The 22194-nt window shown below is 42.1% G+C and overlaps 1 protein-coding gene across 1 annotated transcript in view; it reads right to left on the bottom strand.

Annotated features, from left to right (window-relative positions):
• LOC117372525 (receptor-type tyrosine-protein phosphatase beta-like) overlaps window positions 1-17136 on the bottom strand; it is a 36065-nt gene extending 18929 nt beyond the window's left edge. The window contains exons 1-12 of the mRNA XM_033968343.2: window positions 16977-17136; window positions 12944-14448; window positions 9374-9743; window positions 8748-9029; window positions 8004-8273; window positions 7100-7212; window positions 6074-6221; window positions 4884-5150; window positions 3027-3290; window positions 1803-2066; window positions 890-1153; window positions 195-458 (exon numbers count right to left, since the gene is read on the bottom strand). Of these exons, the coding sequence (XP_033824234.2) occupies window positions 195-458; window positions 890-1153; window positions 1803-2066; window positions 3027-3290; window positions 4884-5150; window positions 6074-6221; window positions 7100-7212; window positions 8004-8273; window positions 8748-9029; window positions 9374-9743; window positions 12944-14448; window positions 16977-17028 (4063 nt within the window). The 5' untranslated portion in view covers window positions 17029-17136. The remainder of the gene's footprint in view (window positions 1-194; window positions 459-889; window positions 1154-1802; window positions 2067-3026; window positions 3291-4883; window positions 5151-6073; window positions 6222-7099; window positions 7213-8003; window positions 8274-8747; window positions 9030-9373; window positions 9744-12943; window positions 14449-16976) is intronic.
• Between the last annotated feature and the right edge of the window lie 5058 nt (window positions 17137-22194).

Below are 22194 nucleotides of genomic sequence, written 5' to 3'. Positions count from 1 at the left end.
AGTGTGATATTTAATAAACATTGTTAAATGGGCAGAAACAACTGTCATGTTTAAAGCTAACTTTATTTCCATAGCACAGTTTGGCATTAAATGTATCCGTCTCACGTTTCTCACCTGTCTTAGTCCTTTCTCACCTGTCTTAGTCCTGTCTCACCTGTCTGAGTCATGTCTCACCTGTCTGAGTCATGTCTCACCTGTCCTGCCGGTGGCTGTGCAGTTGTTGTCTCTCTCTCCGCTCAGAGTCTGCACTACCAGGTTGTAGGTCTGGCCTGGCTGGAGGGACTGGAACTGGACCTGGGTCTGGTCTTTGGGGACCGGTCTAGAGTCCAAGAGCCGGGACTGTCTGAAGAGGTAGACCCAATAACTGTCCACGTCCCCCAGAGCCGAGGACCAGGACACACGGAGACTGCTGCTGTCTCCTCCATTAGACACGTGCACATTCCTCACCTGCCCAGGGACTGAAGAAAGCAGAGTCAGATGCCCTCCCAGAGCCCTTATATATGTGTGCCAGATGTCCTCCCATCCTCCTATAGCCCTGTGTGTTAGATGCCCTGCCATGCTGTTACTGTATATTCAAATGAGTCAGATGCCCTCCCTGTGTGTCAGATGCCCTCCCAGCTTTATATATCCTTTTACATTATTGCTGCCCTTCAAAGCCAGTTTCTGGTTTAATCCCTGGTTTAGTCTTGGTCTAGTCCTGGTTTAGTTTGGGTTTAGTCCTGGTCTAGCCCTGGTTAGTCCTGGTTTAGTCCTGGTCTAGTCCTGGTTTAGTTTGGGATTAGTCCTGGTCTAGTCCTGGTCTAGTCCTGGTCTAGTCCTGGTTAGTGCTGGTCTAATCCTGGTCTAGTCCTAGATTAGTTCTAGTTTACTCCTGGTTTAGTTCTGGTACCTGTGCGTGCTTCAATGTAGACTGCTCTCTGGTTTGGGCCACTGAACGTGGACACCAGAATCTTGTAGCGCCGCCCTGGTGTTAGCGAGGAGAGGGTGCAGTGGTCGACGGCGCCCCCCAGAGTCTGAGGAGGGAACACTTTTATGTCGTTATACACAAGCTGAACCTCGTAGTGATCCACCTCCCCTGGAGCTGAGAGCCAAGAGACCGAAAGTGAGTCTGAGGAGGAGGAGGAAAGGGAGAGGGAGCGCACCGGAGCTGGGACTGTGAAGAGAGGGACAGGATGGAGGGAGAGAGGGAAGGAGAGATGGTGGGTATTACACTTAGCATTACATTAAGACAATTAACCTGAATTCTAGGCATTTATCTGGAACTGCTCTCACTGAAAGTGGTTAGGAAAAGGTGGAACGCCATGATAAATATTTGAATCTGATTGGTCAAAGCATCAGAACAATGACATAATATGCACATTAGCAAACACTGTCAAAAAGTTTTAAGGTAATCTGAAAACAAAAAACAGAAAAAAAACAAAATGGATTTAAACAGCAAATTTTCAGGAGTCTGTGATCAATCTGAGCATTCATGGTGCTGATTAGGAGTTTGATTATACACAAAAAGGTGAGAGTGACTAACTGAAAAACTATTGGCTAATGCTAGCTTGTGACTGTTTTTGAGAAGGACTTGTTTAACAGCACAACAGGTGAACTGTTGCAGCTGCAACTCCAACAGCTCACCTGTTGTACTTCCAGTTAAGTCAGTTCTTCATGGTCAGATTGTGCTAAAATAAAGCTCAGGTTAAAGTCTAATTTCAGTAACAGAGCTTCAGACAGAGCAGTGCTTAAAGTTAGCATCACACCCCCAGCGAATGTTGATGACATAAGCTGTGTGTTGTATGTGTGTGTATTAGACTCACGAGTGCGTCCATGTGTGGAGGCACTGGTCTCGTAGTCCCCACTCCGTGTGTTTACCAGGACGGTGTAGAGTCTGCCAGGCTCCAGTCTCTCAAACACACATTCGCTCAGGTCTGGGGGCACAGACATGTTGAGCACAGACTGGGAGCTGTGTTGGATCGACACCTCGTAGGAGTCACGGTCTCCGTGGGCATGGCTCCAGTAAACCTTCAGGTACTTGTCCCGTGCTGCATGCGTCGCCGTGAGCAACTGCACTGGAGCCGGCTCTGTGGAGGGGCAGATACAGTTTAAGGACAGAGATTTATAATTCACTGACTCAAGTTCATAGATAAATTAACTCACTGTGTCCCCAAATATCAGGTAAATATGTTCAAATCAAATATGACTTTTACTGATAACTACTGTAATGCTAATTTATTCTTAATTACAAAAACATTGGACATGATGGGGACCTTGTTTATGTTATAATTTGGTGTTTTGGTTCAAGACGATTATCCAATCAGATATCAGAATGACCCTCACATGACTCTCATTTTAGTTGCCAGTTCCAATGTTGAAATCGAGGTGGTTTAAACCTTACAGAACTCTCTCTGATCTGAATGGTCACTCCCTAAACATCAGCACCTGCAGCTGATCAAGAATCGTGCTAGTGCAGCCTCTGTAGCTCAGTGAGTGAATTCTAGAGGTTCTGAGCACATGAGGTCTGTCCATAAACTGAGAAAGAGACACATTTGTATGTGTCTCTATCTGAATATATAAGTGTAAGGGCCAATTTGGAGTGTAGTTCCATATTAGGAATTCTGAGTGTAAATACCATAGCAAACAATGAGCCAATCCAGTGCGAGGCTATTGAAGGTAACACCCCTTTCGCCCGCACCATTAGTTTAGCAGGTCCGGCAGCAACACTGTCAAGCCTGTTGCTCACGCTAGTGGGAGTGACCTCAGGGAAAGAAGGCACCTGATTTGTCTGTTATTAATATATCTTGATTTACGGACACAATAGAGAAATAAAAACACCAGGATCATGTAGAGCGGGTTAATATGAACATTTAAGACCAAAATGATGAGTCTGACAGCAGCAGTTACAGACAGAGGAGCCACAGTTTTCCAATATAAAGTGAACTGGAGCCAGAGTCGATAGACCCAAAGTTCACCCATGATCACTTTGCGGCGGGTAGCAGGTCAGCCATGTCCATTTATATATACAGTCTATGGTTCATACTCACGTGTCCTCCCCTGTACTCTGGTGCTGTTGTGGTATGCTCCGCTCCTGCTGCTGATGGTGATGTCATACAAACGTCCCGGAACCAGAGACTTAAAGACGCACTCAGGACTGGACCTGGACTGGACCAGAGTGTGGACAGTCCTCTGACGGTCTTTGAGCACCACCATGTAACTGTCCACATCCCCCACGGGAGGGCGCCACGACACGCTCAGGAAGTCCATACGGCCATTATTACTGACAGAGACCTCACCCACTGCAGCCGGGACTGAGGTGGGCAGGGGGAGAGAGGGGGAGACAGAGAAAGGACAGAAAGTGAGAGAGGAGGGGAAGAGAAAGAGAGAGAAAGAGAGGGGAGGAAAGAAATGAGACAAAGTATCGAGAGAGGAAAAGAGAGAGAGAGGAATGGAGGAGAGAAGGAAGAGATTAATGAACTGAATGAACTGTACTAAAGACTCTAATCACAACAAGAGGCTGAGGAGACGTCTGCTCCTGTCGCTCTCTGTCCTGCACCTGCCATTTTGTGTTACTCGTCCCACTGAAAATCATGTGCTTTTATTTCAATTACCTACTACTACTACTACTACTATTACTACTACTGTTGCTGCTAATACTACTACTACTACTAGTACCACTACCACTAATACTACTACTGCTGCGACTGCTACTAGTCTACCTGATTTTTTCCATGTATTTCTGCAAAATGTGTCTTGACCCAGTACAGATATATTGCATAAACGATTCTTGAGGTTAAAATAAGTCTGCTGCGTATTGTCTGCATCTAAATATAAAGCATTTTATTATCTAGTAATCAGGAAGTGCCATTAGCTTGCTAGTTGTTCTTAGCTTTATTGTGAGAGATGTGAAAAGCGCTTATAAACTCATCATGTTGAATAATTAGGATGATCTGAATGCATAAGTTAAGTGAGGAATAACTTTGGACCACTGCAAACTGTTTAAAATGAACTAGTTCTGTTTTTTGTGTTTTTAAAGCAGTAAAAACCAGGTCCATCTCCTTTAGGTCCTTATATATTCTCTTAAACTTGTGTAACCCTCCTCATCTCTTCCGTAGCCTATTTTTTCTTTAAACTTTCATTCCTCCTGGTGAGTATTTCCACTTCCTGGCCAAACAGGAAGTGTGTGGACGCGATGTTGTGGTGCGTTCGAGTGCTTCCTGTACATTCCAGCGTTGTCCAATCAGATAAAAGCAGGTACATCCTCCGTTTGTCTCAGGTCACAATGGCCTGTCCCTGTGTTTATCATCGCTTATATAACCAATGCCAAAGGTTTCCAAGAACTGAAGCAGCTGTGGAAATGAAGCAGATGTGGAACTCATCTCTCCTCAAAATATCACGTTTTGTTTAATATTTCTATATATTTTCAGAGCCACTCACATTAAGTTAGTGCATGAGACTATATTCTACCTATTCATTAGTTGCCAGGTCAAAGGCTCGTCCATCCTTTGTCCCTAACAAAAGGCACTGACTCACGCTGCTAGGGTAACGGGTTTGGTTGGCGTTAGTTACACTGATGTCACCCAAACATGACAGATATGTAATGCACTGGGTTTGGCGGCATAATGCACTGAAATATAAGCTTATCCAGACTTGGTGCCATCACTGGAAATACAGCAGTTTGTCACATGATCAAGTCAGTATCTGGTGACTCAGGTCTGGTCTCACCTGTCTGCCCCTCCCTCAAGGCCGTCAACACAGCCCTGAAGTGTACTCTCCTCGCTCCTCTCCCTCTCCTCCTTATGTCCTCCCTCTCTCGCTCTCCTCTCTCCCCTTCCTCTTCTCTCTCTCCTCCCTCTCCTCTCCTCCTTATGCCCCCCCCATCCCCCCCCGGTGTGGTCACTCACCTGTGCGCCCCTCCCCCACACTCTGCCTGCCCTCCCTCCCCTCCCTCACGGCCGTCAACACTGCTCTGTACTCGGCGCCAGGCCTCAGTGCGGTGAACGTGAGCCTCGTGGTGTTAAACGGGACGCTCTGGTTCTTGATGATGGTGCTGCCCTGGACCAAAAGCACCTGGTACCAGTCCACGCTTCCCAATGGCGCCTCCCACTGGGCCAGCAGAGACTCAGTGCTGCCCTCGTTGGACAGGAGGAGGGAGGACACCTGGGCCGGAGCTGGGAGACAGAGCATAAAAGAGGAGACTCAAGTTTAGGACATTCTAAAATATAATGTCATAATCCCAGATGGAGAGCAGGGGACTATCTATAGAAAGTGATGAAAATTAACAATTAACAATTCAAATCTAATTGTCAAATGAATGGCCTGTCATATGCACTTTATGGTTGTTTTAATGATGTCTGTGTAATCTCTCATTTGTCCAGATCTAATCCATAGTAAAAGAGAAATTCATATCTGTCAACTGAGCAAAAAATTGTAGGATTGAAGACATTACGCTGCTCATTCAAGACGTTTTTTCAGTTTTGGTTAGATGACTGGTGGACACTGTCTTATATCTATCTGAAGGGGGGAGCTAGCTACACTGAAACTAACACATGTATTGCTTACAGTTTCTGTTTGTTGGCTAGGTCTATTGAGCTACACTAAGGTTAAACTGTGCCTGAGTCATATTTAGCTAAATCATTCATGTCCCTAATGGTTGCTCTGGTGTGCCGTATTGTTTTCTTTGTTTTGATTTGGGTCTGAGGATGGAGTTATAAATAGGAGATAGATGATGTCTAAGGCTCCCATTCTTATTCAAGAATAGATTGTCTTTCTTAACAAAAACTTAACAAAAGTCTCTTTAACACCTCTCTCAAACCATGTATTTTCTTTGGCTAAGATCTGTACGTCACTATCTTCAAAGGAGTGGTTGGTGGCTTTGAGATGAAGATGTACGGCAGATTGAGGTCCTGAGCTGCTCTCTCTGTTTTCTTTCAGTTCTTTTGGGCCCAGTCCTTTCCCAGTGCATAGTGGTCTACTCTACGTCACCCCTGGACATTACTTTTCAAGGTGCATTGTGAGAATTTTGCTGGACATTCAGACCCCTAAATAGTGCCCTAAGAAGAGAATAGTGTGACGTTGGTGTAATAAAATTGACCTGTTCTAGCTGCCACTTTGGCAGAGCAGCTCTGGTTCCCCCTGGTGGTGATCACAGACACTTCGTAGGCCTGTCCCGGGGTCAGAGAGGTGAAGGAGACGGAGGAGGAGTCTGGAGAAAGAGTCTTCTGTGAAACTACAACGTCTCGCTGGAAAAAAACATCACAGATAATCACCACCCAATGTACGGGAGGGTATCAGAGTCAAGCAACAGTATCATGGTCATAACTATAACACAAGCTTTCATATAATACTTTTCAAATCTGTAAGTAACTGATGCTACGTGCAGATCACAACAAATGCCTCTAGTTGGAGCCTAGACGAGCACCCTCCATAGACTTTACATGTAAACACCACGGTCTGATCACAGTGCTAAAGGTGCACTGTGAAACTTTTCTGGACGAGGGAGGGCACATCATTACAGCAAATGTAAACGTTTAAAACCTCATTCAAGAAGCTTCTTCAGTTCTGACAGGATTCTGTAAGTCACTGCCTTATATCTGTGTGACGAGAGGAGCTGAGTACTGTACACCAAAACTAACACACCTCAGAGGTTTGCAGTATCTCTTATTAGTCCACTGAACAACTCTATGGTGTGAACCACAAGTATTTCCTCTTTTTTCTCTGTAGATTTCTGTACACAGCAGCACCCTAGCTAGCTCACTGTGTCTCAAAACTAATAGTCACTTTTATTAAACTCTGAAAACATAAAATAAACAACATATTAACATTAAAATTAATTAAAATAAAGACTAACCAGTTATTTTTATATGTAGAACATTTTATTTGTGATGTTTTAATACTTGTTATGCCTCAAAATTAGCATTAGCGTTAGCACTGAGAGACAAACATCTCTCCTTCTAAACTGTTTTCTTTTTATTTGTGTAGCGTTTAACGTGCTGTATTCATTTTAGCATGATTTGGCAAAAATAAAACTGAACAAGATGTAGTGATGCTAACAGTGAGGTTGAGGTCGCTGTTGTGCACAGACCCTATTTATTTACTGTATTTAGTTGAATATTCAAACCTGAGACAGAACAGCTGTGAGGAGGTCCCACTCTCCATCAGGACGACTCCACGACACGCTCAGAGACGCTTCACCACTGTGACGAACAGAGAGAGACTGAACCGGAGCAGGAGCTGAGGGAGAGAGAGAGAGAGAGGGATGAGTATACAGGTATGAAAGAGGAGAAAGAGCAGGATGAGTATACAGATATGAAAGAGAGAAGAGAGGGGGTAGTGAGAAAGAAAGGGAGAGAGAGACTAGAAAAATAGTGAAGGAGGGAGGGAGAGAGGGAGAGTAAAGAACAAAAGAGGGAGGAGAAGAAACAGAGGAACTAAAGGGGGAGAGATTTTTTTGTGATTTCTTGTAACTTACGTTGATTTCAGCAGTGATAAGAAGGAGATTTTTTCACTGAGAGATCAAACTAATGCAGTCTAAGTTTTGTCTTGCATGGGATCAAGATCAAAGTTCTCTAATACTTTATGAAGATGTTTCTGGTCACCGCTAAATCTCCTAGAGTTCAGATGGGCGTGATTGACAGGTGGATTAGCTAATCAGAGCAAAAAGCAAATATGGCTGCTTACGAGGAAAAAAAGAAAGGACAAAATAATAAACTCTGTTCATCTGAGGAGAGGGAAATGTGACTTTGTTCAAAATTATGTTGACTAATGAGCTCCTTTGTTTCACATGAATCACTGAAATAAACAAATCTGATTGGATGATTATGGTTTCCACAGAGGGAGTGGAAACCAGACTGATCAATTTATATTAAAAATAAAGATAGAGATAAGAGTGAAGTTTCCTGGCAACCTGGTCTAGTCTTTGCTAGAAACAAAACTTTTCAAAAATGTATTTGGACCAAAATTAGATGCTAAACCTGATTATACTTGTAAGTCGTAGTTGTCTAGTTCTGTCTGCAGTGTCTGACCTGTTTGTCCGAAGCAGAGGCGTGTGTTTCCCAGAATGCCGCTGTGCACCGTGACCTTTGCCCTGTAGATTCTTCCTGGTCGGAGGCGGAGCGTGGAGGTTGTGAAGAGGTGCTGAGTCCAGAGCTTCGTCACAGTCTCGTTCACTAAAATAGATGAAGAGTTCCACAGAGACACGGTGTAGTACTGCCAGTCTCCACCAGGGGGAGTCCAGCGCAGCAGCAGACCTCCATCCACAGGAGAGAGAGAGAGGGAGGACACGGGCTCTGGCACTGAGGAGAGAGAGGCAGAGAGAGAAAGAGAAAGGGAAAGAGTGGGAAATATGAGTTAGAATGTACATTGTATTTCATATTATTTATTATTCATTTATACAGTGGATCAGAGCAGTTGGACCAATCACAGGGCAGCATTGTGGCTAGGGCGGAGCCAAAGGTGAAGCATCCAAATAAACTAAAACAAATATGGGTGCCGATGGATGTAAATAGGCTTCTACCATCCACTGCAAATGGACATAGCATATTCACTTTCTACTGAAAAACTGTGGCCCCTCTCTATGTAATTGCTGCTGTCAGACTCATCATTTTGGTCTTAAAATGTTCGTATTAACCTGCTCTACATGATCCTGTTTTGTAAATCAAAATATGAACATTAATAACAGAAAAATCGGACGTCCTCTTTGCCCAAGGTTGCTCTCACTAGCGTTAGCAACAACTTTCTTCCGCTTGATTCTGCAGATTTCCCCTCACCTGTCTGTCCTGTGGTACTGGTCTCATTGCTCTGGTCTCCTGCTCGCGTTTGGACTTTCAGCTTGTAAACTCTTCCCGGGATCAAACCGTCAAACCGCGCCCGAGTGATGACATCGGTGACATCATCAGTGGGGAGGAGCTTCTTCACCTGAGAGAGCGTGCCCAGTGCGGATAGCGTGAGCTCGTAACTCTCTACTCCTCCTGCAGGACGCTCCCAGGACACACCCAGAGAGTCACAGCTGCCATTTGAGTCGAGTCTGAGGTTTGACACCGCGGCCGGGACTGAGCACAGGGACACAAAGGGTTAACATAGAACACACAGTATGTTCAAACCCCATATGACAAAACTTTGATAGAACCAATATGGCACCACTGCCTCAATATCCGTGACTGTCCTGTGTGATGTTATTGGGCAAAACGCTATTCTTTTCCACAGACTCACTGAGCTCGAATTTTATAACCATGAGCAGCGCCATTCGCATCATGATGCAGGATTCATTTACCTTTTCTCATTTATTATTTGCCTCATTATTATTAAGAACTATATATTTTTTTTATTTTTTTTTTACTAAGTTTTTGACTCCAAAGAGTAGTGTAGTTTAGTCCTTCAGCAAACTGCTCCTCACCAGTGTGCAGTTGTCCTCGACTCCTCTCTCCGTCCTTCCCTGACACCACCGTAAAATTGTACCGGGTCCCAGGCTCCAGCCCAGAGAGGAGACAGCGGTACCGGACTAGAGGAGGTCCTCCAGGGGGTTCTCCACAGGCTCTCCCAGGGGATCCAGAGTCCTCAAAGCCTAGAGGGAGGTGAGGGAGGCCTGGGTCCAGCTCACACCTGTGCCCCTGGCTGTGGTCCTCCTCCGGTCTGCCCTCTGCACTGAAGAAGAGGGTGAAGTTACAGAGACTGGACTTGGACTGGACTAGAACCAGATCGGACTCGGATTCACTGTGGACCACAGAGAGGTTTGAGGAGCAGGGCACGGCTCTGGTGGTCAGGATCTGGAATCAGAAAACACAGGGGAGGTTTGGTTCAGTTACAATAAAGAAATAACATAAATGTATGATGCCTTGTCTGATCGGCTGAAAACTGAAAAGCTTAAGGTCCATGTTATTATCCTCATCCTCTGCATTTTATCCACCTTCAGTGTCTCTGGATTAAACCTGCATTTGACCCATCCTTCAGTGTCTCTGGGTTAAACCTGTCAGGAGCTTGAGCTAGTCTTGGTCAGGACTACCTCAGCTGGAGGATTTGACCTACTGTGCATGTTTTATTTCACTATTTTGTCCCTAAATCAAGATATGAACATTAATAACAGACCAATCAGGTGCTCCAACCTTTACTATGCTATGGGATGGGCTGAGTAAAGTAAACAAATGACTGCATGGAACTAAATACCTTTAAAAACCTGATTGTGTTTTACCTGTTGTAAAATGGAGCACCAGGAAAGAATGAAAAAGCAGATGGAGCATTTCAGCATCTCTGAGGATCCAACGGTTTAAAGTGATGGAAACAAAACATCCTCCAAACAAACTCTGTTCTCTCCACTTTAAGAAGAACGACTGGAGCCTCAAACAACAGTGCTAATCCACAGCAGAGGGACAGGGCGCAGGGTCAGTATTCACATTTGACATCTCGCTGGTCACTTTGGGCCAGTTGAATTTTAACTAAGCCATATTAGATCCTTATCCAGACAATATAAAATCGATTTAATATTACCTTATATATATTGCAAATTCAGTCAGATGTGGCAAATTAAACCCTGTATTTATTTATTTTAGGGAGAGAGCATCCCCTAAACAAGTCCACTTTGAATTCTCATTAAACCCTTATAATAATTGAAGAAAAAAAATAAAAAATCCACATTGATTTATAATGTGTTTTTGTAATCCAGCATTAAATCTTCATAAAAAAGGCTGAAAAACATATTGCTCCATTTTCATTTCTTCAAATGAGTTCAATACTTAAGCAAAAAACAGCCCCTTTCCTGTTCTTGAATCCAGTTCCGTGCTAAAGGATGGCCATCTTTGTCATCATGTCAAATCTCCTCTTCATTTCATTTTAAAATCTTCAAAAATGAGGTTAAAAATGCTAAAATTCTGTTTTTTCAGTGCAAAAATTGAATCAAGCTCAAAAATGATCAGATATTTTGAATCTCTTTCCTAAAAAATATTCCACAAATAAATCTCAAAAGAAACTGAAAATGTCTGCTCAAAACATGGCAGACATTTTGAGAATTTCCACTATAAATTATTCTACAAATATTCATAAGGTTTTTTAAAATCTCTAATGAGGTTTAAAAAAACAAAACAAAACAACAACAAACAAATACAAAAACAAACAAACAAACAGTTAAAGAATGTAAGGTCAAAATCTCTATGATGGATAAAAAAAATAATAAAAAAATATTTTGGGACAATTTGAATCTTTATCCAAATTATTCCACAAATATTTACAAGGTCCTTTTGCAATGCAGGTTTTAATCTCTGATAAGGTCAAATAAAATAAAACAAAAACACACAAACACACACAAAAACAACACAAAAAAACACAAATCAAACAAAACAAAGAAAAACACGAAACAGCTAAAAAATGTAAGCACAAAAACTGGCAGACATTTTGAATTTTTCCACAGTAAGTGAATCTTAAGGTTCTTTTGCGGTTTTAAAGTGTCTATGATGATGTTAAAAAAATATTCCTTTGTTGGACATTTTGATTCTTCCCTGATTTTTTTCAAAACTTCCAGTGTTAAAGTCCTCTCAGTTGGACCGACCCGTGTCCAGTCTCCAGACCGCTGGACCTTCTTTTCCTCCCCCTCCCTCCACCTCTTCCTCCCCTCTTCCTCCCCCTCCCTCCCTTTCCTTCCTTTGGCCTCTGAGTCCTCACAATCACACTACCGCAAAATAAAGCATTGTTGGTCTTCAGTGAGAGTGCCCCCACAGGACAGAGAGGGGATACCGGCCTAAATATAGACTCATCTGTCTAAGAATATAAATTTTACCATTTATACTTTGCAGTGACATCGCACTGGGGGTGTTCTACATATATGTCTATGGTGGAATGTTTAGCAGTTATCATGAAGATACACTGTAAAAAAAAAGTTTTAAAATTAAAATGCAGGTTTAACCCAGACACACTGAAGGATGGGTCAGATACAGTGGATGCATTATTAGAATGGTACACAAAGCAAATATATATATATATATATATATATATATATATATATATATATATATATATATATATATATATATATATATATATATATATATATATATATATATATATATATATATATATATATATGCACACACACCCCCACACACCCCACACACACACACACACAGTGATATACAAGTGAACAGCATTACAGGCAGATTAAATTGTAAAGTCTCTTAAACTCCAGATAAGTCACTCCCTGTATTAGCTGTGAGTAGAACTGGTCAATCAACATTTTGTTAAACTAAGACGTCTTCCATAGATGAATCTACTAAATGACGTAAATGGCATTTGACAAGACAGACAGCAGCTCACATAATCAGATTTAAGATTTGACTCAAACATACTTCTACATGTTACCTAGCAACCACAGGCCAAAACCAAGTTACACAACAGTTATGATTAAACTAATATTTATTTATTTAGTTTTAGTGTCTTTATTTAGTTAAATGAAGATTTAAAATGTCAGAAAAATGTCCCTCCAGAGGATTTCATTTGGCTGTGAGGTGGTGCTGAAGTTTCAAAAATTTTACAGTGAAAAGACTGTAAAATGCCTGTTTTAGTTGTTTCGTTCTGTTTCAACATCCAAACACTAAGTAAAGACCAGCACATTTCCTCTTCAGTTCAGAGTTTATATTTGTTCCAAAATAAAAATAGTGGCCTTATAGATCACACTTTACAATGCCATGTAATCACTTTCTTTCTACATTAATGTCCTGTACATAAAGAGGAAGACTTAAAGTAGTTCAATCACTTCCTCCAAATTCTGAACTCTGCTCCAAACCACAGCTTTTACTGACAGAAGATTGACTGTACAGATGCACTATGTCATTTTTCTGTTGAAGGGTCTGCCACCTGCTTGTCTCCATGGATACATTATGGTTTTGCTTGGATTTCCCACAGTATGGCATTAAACATGTCAGTGGAGACAAGTTACATATAGCGCAACTTTAACACGCAGTAGCTTCACAGCCATACTCACAGGAGGTGCTGTTGTCGTCACCGCTGTCGTCGTAGCCGCCATCTTTGTAGTTTTTAGCACTTCTCCCTTTGTTGTAGCTTTAGCCGTGCTGGTCCAATCTTTTGTCAAACTAAATGCAGGTGTAGTGTTGGTATTTTCAGTCGTAAAAGCCTCTGTAGTCTCTTTGGTGCGAGATACTGAAATTTTTGTTGAAGATTTTAACATTGTTGTGATGTTGGGCGTTGATGTTGCAGGACTAAAGACAGGTGAAACTGTGGACGAACTTGGAATCACAGGTGGTTTGTATGTAATTGTTGGCATAGTTGGATTATCTGTGGTGGTTGCACTAGCTAACGTAGTTGGATTAGCGAACGTAGTTGGATTAGCTAATGTAGTTAGATTAGCTAATGTATTTGGATTAGTTGTCATATTTGGATTAGCTAACATAGTTGGATTAGCTAATGTAGTTGTATTAGCTGTCGTATTTGGATTAGTTAGTGTAGTTGGATTAGCTAACATAGTTGGATTAGCTAATGTAGTTGGATTAGTTAGCATAGTTGGATTAGCTACCATAGTTGGATTAGCTGTGGCAGTTGGATTAGCTAAAGTAGTTCTATTAGCTAGCATAGTTGGATTATCTGTCATAGTTTCTCCCATCGATGTTTTTTCTATAAAATTTGAATGTGTGGCACTATTTGCAAATTCTGTTCCAGCCGTAGACCCTTGTGTCGTCGGCTGATCAGTCTTGAAATGGGTTGTTTCAAAATTAGAAATTGATTCATTTTCAGTAGAAGGGTTAAAACGATCGCTTCTAGTTTGCACTGTCCAATCATCGCTAACGTTTGTATGTTCATTTAAATAAGTGCTAATCTCAGGGATGCTAGTGCTACTTGTGAATCCTGATATTTCAGTTGTGTTTTCCAGTGTTGAAGTTTGAAAATTAGCTGTAGTAAGAACTTCTGTAGCTTCAATGTCATATTTATTAGTTTGTTTATTCAAAAATGTGCTCATTTCTGTGCTGTTTATAATATCTGTGGTCATATCTGATTCAAAATTGTTAGCCAAATTTTCGCTAGTAAAGATTTCACTATCAGTTGGTATTGAAGTTGCTTCAGACACAAAACTGGTAGAATTCTTAGTTATAAATTTAGTAGAATTCTGTAAAATTTCTGTATTTTCAATCAAATTTGCTGCCTGTGTTAAACTGTTTGGCTCTGTTGAGGTTGTATCAGATTCAGTTTTCCATTCAAATCTTGTTAATTTCTCTTTTTCAGTTGAATGTTTGGAAAAATGTGGAGAGGATCTGGAAACTGGCTGAGTGGTAGATCCAAAATGACCGCCGTCGGTGAAAACAGGAAGTTCTGTGTTCCTGGAGGCATCGTCTCCGTTGGTTCCTGTTCGTTGTTGTGATTTAGTGAGTTTATTTGTCGTATCGTGCGACGTTTGGGTGAACATTTGGTTTAAATTTGTTGTAGAAATGTCTTCGGTTGTGGAGGAAAGGAGCGGCCGCTGAGTGGAGGAGGAGTCTGCAAAGAAGAAATATACATCAGAAAACTATATATTATGTCAGATGCCCTCCCAGTGTCTCCATGGGGTTTTATTCTATGTAAAAAGCTGTCGACCTTGTAGTTAAAAACTCTACAAATATGTTCTGCAACATCCCTGTGTATCAGATGCGCTACCTGTGTGTCAGATGCCCTCCCTGTGTCTCCATGGGATCTTATTCTGTGTAAAAGCTGCTGTCCCTGTACTTTAGACTTTTTTTTTACATGTTTTACAAACATGTTCTGAAATGTCCCTGTGTGTGTCAGATGTCCTCCTAATGTGTCAGATGCCCTCCCTGTGTGTCAGATGCCCTCCCTATGTGTCTGATGTCCTCCCTGTGTGTCAGATGCCCTCCCTATGTGTCTGATGTCCTCCCTGTGTGTCAGATGTCCTCCCTGTGTGTCCAGTGTCCTCCCTGTGTGTCAGATGTCCTCCCTATGTGTCACATGTCCTCCCTATGTGTCACATGTCCTCCCTGTGTGTCACATGTCCTCCCTGTGTGTCCAGTGTCCTCCCTATGTGTCAGATGCCCTCCCTGTGTGTCAGATGTCCTCCATGTGTGTCCAGTGTCCTCCCTATGTGTCAGATGCCCTCCCTGTGTGTCAGATGCCCTCCCTGTGTGTCAGATGTCCTCACTATGTGTCAGATGCCCTCCCTGTGTGTCCAGTGTCCTCCCTATGTGTCTTATGTTCTCCCTGTGTGTCCGACGTCCTCCCTGTGTGTCAGATGCCCTCCCTGTCTCTCCATGGGGTCTTATTCTGTGTAAAAGCTGCTAACACTGTAGTTTAGACTCTACAAACATGTTCTGAAATACATGATTCAATGTTTAGATTTCAGTCTTTCACATGTGAATACTCCTGGACGGTTTCAAAATATGACCTCAAAATTGAATCCTAATTTTAAAATATAAATCCCAAATTTAACCACAATTGTGTAGTTGCTAGAAAAATGTTAATGAAATATTTTCCCTTCAGTCCTGTGTGGACATGTCCAGGACCATAGACCCAGTGCAGTCCTGCTCAAAGTGTAAGACCACTGCACTGGGGATGTTAGAGTCTAGTCCTGGTTTGGTTCAAAGTCATAGTTTAGACCCGGGTCCTGGTTGGATCTTCAGTCCTGTCGGGAAGTACACTGCTGACGTACTTCCTGTTTGGAGTGATGATGTCGTTAACAGGTTTTTCCTGTGTCAGTCTCAAGGACAGAAAGTGAATGAGACTCTGCTGCTCCAATAAAACTCAAACTGTTTTATGAAAAACTGTGGGTACTGTTACTACTACTACTATTATTACTACTACTACTGCTACTACTGCTACTATTACTACTACTTCTACTGCTTCTGCTACTAGTAATGGACTAGTTGTAGGGGTGGCAGAAGCTCAGTTGGTAGAGTGTTCGTCCACTGATCTGAATCCCATTCTCGACATAAACATCATTGGTTGAGCGGTTGGTGGTGTGATTCCAGCTCTCACAGATGATGCTGCCATTGTGTCCTTGGGCAAGACATTTAACCCACCTCGCCCCCAGTGTCTGTGTACTGTGGTGTATGAATGTGTGTGTGAATGGGTCAGTGGTTCCTTGATGTAAAGCGCATTGAGAGTCTTGAAGGTGATCATTTACTACTACTGCTACGAGTACGTCTGCTGTCACATACTACTTTTACTCCTGCCACTACTGCTACTACTATTACCTCTGCTGTGAAACTACTGCTACTAGGACTACTGCTACTGCTACCACTATTACCTCTCATATTACAGCTACAATTGCAGTAGTTGTTGTAATCACTATCACTTGTTTATATAGGTAACAGTAATCATCACAATAAAATCTAAATTGCCATTTGAATGGTTAAATCCCAATCCAGACAATCCACACAACACATTTAGTTATTAGCAAATGTCTTGCTCAAGGACACAAAGACAGTATGCACATCAGACCTTATATAAACTCAACATCCAGGAGACAAGACTGCTGCTGTGTGATGTGTGAGACGGGTCGTACAGACTGATTCACTTTCAGATCAAAATGATAAAAGTCTGCAGAATCCCACATCCACGTTTATGTTTTGTCAGTTGATTACATAGCTCTAGTTAATGTCATCTCTCATGTTATAATACAAAAAAATACAGAAATGCAAAACATAAAATAAAAATACATCTTATTTTTATTACAGAAAAAAAAGTTTTGTCACTTGAGAAATATTTTCAACTTTTGTCTTTACTCTGATTCCAACAATTATTTGGATCATAACTTTTTCCTTGTACTTGAGTAATACTGTTTGAAAGTACTATTACTTCAGTCAAACTGTTAAACACTTTATTCCTCTGATCATTTTAAATAAAAAATATTATATATATATATATATATATATATATATATATATATATATATATATATATATATATATATATATATATATATATATATATATATATATATATATATATATATATATATATATATATATATATGTTGTTGAGAAATGGGATAATATTGAAACTGAAGCACTCACAGACAGAGCAGGAGGTGAGCAGCAGAACCAGGGTCCTCCAGTGTATATCCATGTTTAGAGAGAGAAGATGTGGAATAGACCATAGACCAGGACTAAACCAGGACTTGACCAGGACTTGACCAAGACTAAACCAGGACTAGAGCAGAACTAGACCAGGACTGTGGCGGTCCCTGTCTCTAAGTGTGAGAGATGTCCGTGTGTATGAGATTAGCAGGAAGTGGGACTCACTCTTGTTTCCTGGTCCATTGTTTCGGTTCAGTCCAGATCTGAACCAGGAACTCTCCCAAATACCTCCAGTCCAGATGGTCTAGTCCTGGTTTAGTCCTGGTTTAGTCCTGGTTTAGTCCTGGTTTAGTTCTGTTTTAGTCCTGGTTTAGTCCTGGTTTAGTCCTGTTCTAGCCCTGGTTTAGCCCTGGTCTAGTCCTGGTCTAATCCTGGTCTAATCCTGGTCTAATCCTGGTCTAGTCCTGTTTAGTCCTGGTTTAGTTCTGATTCAGTCCAGATCTGAACCAGGAACTCAACCAGGAACCACACCGAAATACCTCCAGTCCAAATGGTCTATTCCAGATGGGTTAGTCCTTGTTTAGTCCTTTTTTAGTCAGGGTCTAGTCCTGGTCTAGTCCTGATTTAGTCCTGATTTAGTCCTGGTTTAGTCTTGGTTTAGTCCTGGTTCAGTCCTGTTCTGAACCAGGACTGAACCACCTGTTTCATGGTCCAGATAGTCCAGTCCACAAGAGACAGAAGAAGACTAGATTTAGTGGTTTGGTCCTGGTTTAAACTGTGTTTAGTCCCAGGTTAGCCCTGGTTCAGTCCTGGTCTAGTCCCTTTTTAGTCCTGTTTTAATGTAAACATTATTAATTCAAAAGCTTTCCAAAGATGAATACTGCGGCAGAGTGGTTATCCTCTCCTCCCTTCATTGAGGAAGTTGTGGGTTAGACTCCTCTCTGTCCTTGTATCTTGAGTTTGTTGGATTCAGACCAGACTCTCAACCCTGATCTCTACTTCCTGTTCACGGGTGCAGTTTCCTCTCAACCAATCAGAATGCGGCGTGGTGTTAACAAGGGGTCAGAGGTGAAGGATAGACTGCTGCCCACACCAAGATGGCCACGGTGTCCTGTCAGGTTTATGGTGTGGTTTATGATCAGGATGAGGAAGGGAGAGGCTCTTCACACCACAGGACACCTCTGCAGCTCACACAAGACAAGACAAGAGAATTCAACAAAAGAAGAAAAAAAGGGATGAAAAAAAACTTGTTATATTAGGTGAATAAAACAAAAGTGTACTAAAACTCCTATGCCTCTTTGTGTCGTGTGTCTGAGCAAACTGTGTCTAACGGGCCCCAGTACAGATAAGTGGTATAAGCAGCTCTTATCAGTCGTCAAAATAAGTCCGCTGTGTACTGTCTGCATCTAATTATAAAGTGTTTTACTGTCTAAGATTCAGGTGCGCTGTTAGCATGCTTGTTGTTGTCATTACCTTTACCATCAGGGCAAAATGCTGCACTAGTCTCTGTAAGTTGGTTCAGTCTTGGTTTAGTCCACGTTCAGAACATGGTTTAGTCCTGCTCTAGTCCTGGTCAAGCCCTGTTCTAGTCCTGGTCTAGTCCTGGTCCGGCCCTGTTGTGGTCCTGGTCTAGTACTGGTTCAGTTTTAGTTTAGTCCTGTTCTAGTCCTGTTCTAGTCCTGGTTCAGTCCTGGTCTAGTCCTGGTCTTATCCCTGTGCTGTGGAGCCTACCTGATTACTGTTATATATGTAGATGTATATAGTTACATAAATACAGAGAAGAGAGAACGGACTTCAGGTCAGGCAGGTTATATTACTGTTTAACGATGTATCCACAATGCATCATGGGAATGTGCTGTACATTTAGGAGGCAGAAAGGGTGGTGGCCCAGAAGGGACAAACTTAATGTCAATATATCATCATTACACAGAAGGATCAGATTAAACATTGGCACAGGATCAGTTCAGTTTAAATGAGTCATTCTCTCAAGAAGTCACTGACTCCACTTTTAACCAGGACTAAACCAGGACTAAATCAGGACTAAACCAGGACTGAACCTGGACTAAACCTGGACTAAACCAAGACTAAAACTGAACCAGGACTAAAACAGGACTAAACCAGGACTAAACCAGGAATAAACCAGGACTAAACCAGAACTGAACCTGGTTTAAATCAAGACAAAACCAGGACTAAACCAGGGCTAACCGCGACTAGATGAGGACTGAACTACTACTACCACCACTACCACTACTAGTTCTACTACTACCACTACTACTAATACTACTACTATTACTACTACAGTACTAGCTCCCCTTGCCCGCGTGGTGTGCCTGTATCTGATTACAGAGTGCTGGTAGAATACAGACTGTATCCTGAGTAAATATGTTGATGTTCTGGTCGGCTGAACTCTCTGAAACTCTAAACTTAAATAAATGATTTGAACAAACTTCAGAATAATGATCTTTACAAACTTTTACAAACCTAAAACTGTGTCAACAAAGATGAGCTGACATGTCATCTGCTTTAAAACAAGAACAGAACCAAGAGCCATCACAGAACTGCAGGTGAGGAGCAAGACCTCGGCTAGACCTGCTTTACTCCTTGTTTAGTCCTGATTTAGACCTGGTTTACACCTGGGTTAGTCCTGGTTTAGACCTGGTTTAGTCCTGGTTTTATCCTGGAGTATACCTAATCTAGTGCTGTTTAGTATAGTTGTAGTATAGTATAAATATCATAATTGTATATATTTTGCAGTTGCCATGGCACTGGTGAGATGCATGCTGGGAGTGGTAGTCCTGCTGTTTGCCTCAACTTGGACAGAGACTGTGGTGAGTCCTGTTTTCCTCCTGTTCTCTGTAAAAGTGTAGCCTCATATATAGACTGTTGATAGACTGTAAATAGACTGTATATAGACAGTATATAGACTATACAGTGGTGTGCATATATGAGGCTCCCAGTTCCACATTTCTGATGTGTTTATATCATCTCTGTTCTCAGGATTTTGGAGCTGATTTAGGACCAGAGAATGTCCCAGAGGCACTGGAGCAGGTCCACTCAGGTCTGGGTGATGACACTATACTACTACTCCTGCTACTCCTACTACTACTACTGCTACTGCTACTACTACTGCTACTGCTACTACTACTACTCCTACTACTACTGCTACTGCTACTACTACTGCTACTGCTACTACTACTACTACTACTCCTACTACTACTGCTACTACTACTGCTACTGCTACTGCTACTACTACTGCTACTGCTACTACTACTGCTACTGCTACTACTACTACTACTCCTACTACTACTGCTACTACTACTGCTACTGCTACTACTACTGCTACTACTACTACTGCTACTGCCACAGGGTGGTGATGAAAGTACAGAAGGATGACATCTGATTTAAAAAGAAAACATAATTCTGTCGACTAGAGAAAAGTTTTTGGAGTGAATGTTTCTGCTTTCACTTTCAGACGTGGACCAGGCTGGAGCTTGCCTGAATGAAGACAGCACAGAGGAGGAGAGGGGGGACCTGAGGCCTGAGGAGGACACCACAGAGGAGGAGAGGGGGGACCTGAGGCCTGAGGAGGACACCACAGAGGAGGAGAGGGGGGACCTGAGGCCTGAGGAGGACACCACAGAGGAGGAGAGGGGGGACCTGAGGCCTGAGGAGGAGGACAGCAAAGAGGAGGAGAAAAACCTAAAAGAGAGGGAGAAAGAGGAGGAAGAGGACAATGGTCTGAGTGTGTCCGAGCAACTGGAGCAAGTCAACAAGGGCCTGGGTCAGAACACACACACTACACTAAATAATGTGAAAGTTTTAGGGAAAACATACACACAAATTAAAGCTGCAATTAGCATTGAACGGCCCTCGCAGGCTGTGCTTCATACTCACTGCCTAACAACTCCCTCAGGATGGCGATAACCACCCCATTCTCTGTATTATTTGGCACGAAGCGCTGATGTGCTTTATCACCATGGCAACATAGTACGAAATACAGCATGGGTCCCATTGACTTTAGTGACTGTTACTGATACAGTTATTATAGTGTTTTTGATATTACCTGTATTTCTGATTATATTTCTTCTGCTATTTTTCAGATCATGGTTCAGTCCTGGTTTAGCTCTGGTTTAGTCTTGGTTCAGTCCTGGCTTAGTCCTGGTTGACTCTGTTGTGTTCAGATCATGATGGGGACACTCTCCTGGAGGACGGGGACATTGCGGTGCTCAGGTCTCAGGTCCAGAAGAGGAATGCAGATCTGTGTGTGAGGAGTGGATGCAAATGGCCCCAAGACAGAGATGGGAAAGTGTACGAGCCCTATGTACTCGCTCCTCACTACTGTGAGTAATACAAATACTACTACTACAACTACTACTACTATTACTACAAATGCTGCTACTACCACTATTGCTACTACTAATACTAGTACTGCTACTACTATTACTGCCACTGCTGCTACTGCTACTATTACTGGTACTCCTACTCCTACTTCCTACTTAAGACAGAACAGTACATCCAGAACACTGCTGCTCGGGTCCTGACTAGAACCAGGAAGTATGAGCACATAAGTCCTGTGCTCAGGTCTCTGCACTGGCTCCTGTGGCTCAGAGAAAAGACTTTAAAGCAGCTCTGCTTGTGAACAAGTCTCTGCATGGCCTAGCACCAAAGTACATCTCCCACATGTTAGTGCCATATGAACCATCTCACACTCTGAGGACTTCAGGGACAGGCCTCCTGCTGGTGCCCAGAGTCAGGACTAAACATGTGGAATCAGTGTTTCAGTTTTTTGCAGCTAAAACCTGGAACAATCTTCCTGAAGATGTGAGACAGGCCTCTACTTTGACAATGTTTAAATCCAGGCTCAAAACAGTTCTGTTTAGCTGTGCATTTGACTGAACATTTCTTATTCTGTTTTAATGTTAATTTTATGATGATTATTTGTGATTATTTATGTTTTGATTTGTGTGATTTTAATGTTTTTTTTATTCTTTAAAGATACAAATTGTACTATACAAATAAACTTGCTTTTCCTTGACTTCCCTTGCCTACTACCACTACTACTGTGAGTAATACTTTACTACCACTGTGAGTACTATTACTACTACCATTGTGAGTGCTGCTACTACTACTACTTTTGCGGATACTACTTTATGACTATGTAATTTAAATGCTACTACAACAAATACTATAACTGCTCCTCCATTTCAGCCCCGTC

This window comes from Periophthalmus magnuspinnatus, chromosome 6, assembly GCF_009829125.3.
Source record: "Periophthalmus magnuspinnatus isolate fPerMag1 chromosome 6, fPerMag1.2.pri, whole genome shotgun sequence".
NCBI lineage: Eukaryota > Metazoa > Chordata > Actinopteri > Gobiiformes > Gobiidae > Periophthalmus > Periophthalmus magnuspinnatus.
The sequence above is the reverse complement of the archived record's forward strand: the minus strand, read 5'-3'. Positions and strand labels throughout refer to the sequence as shown.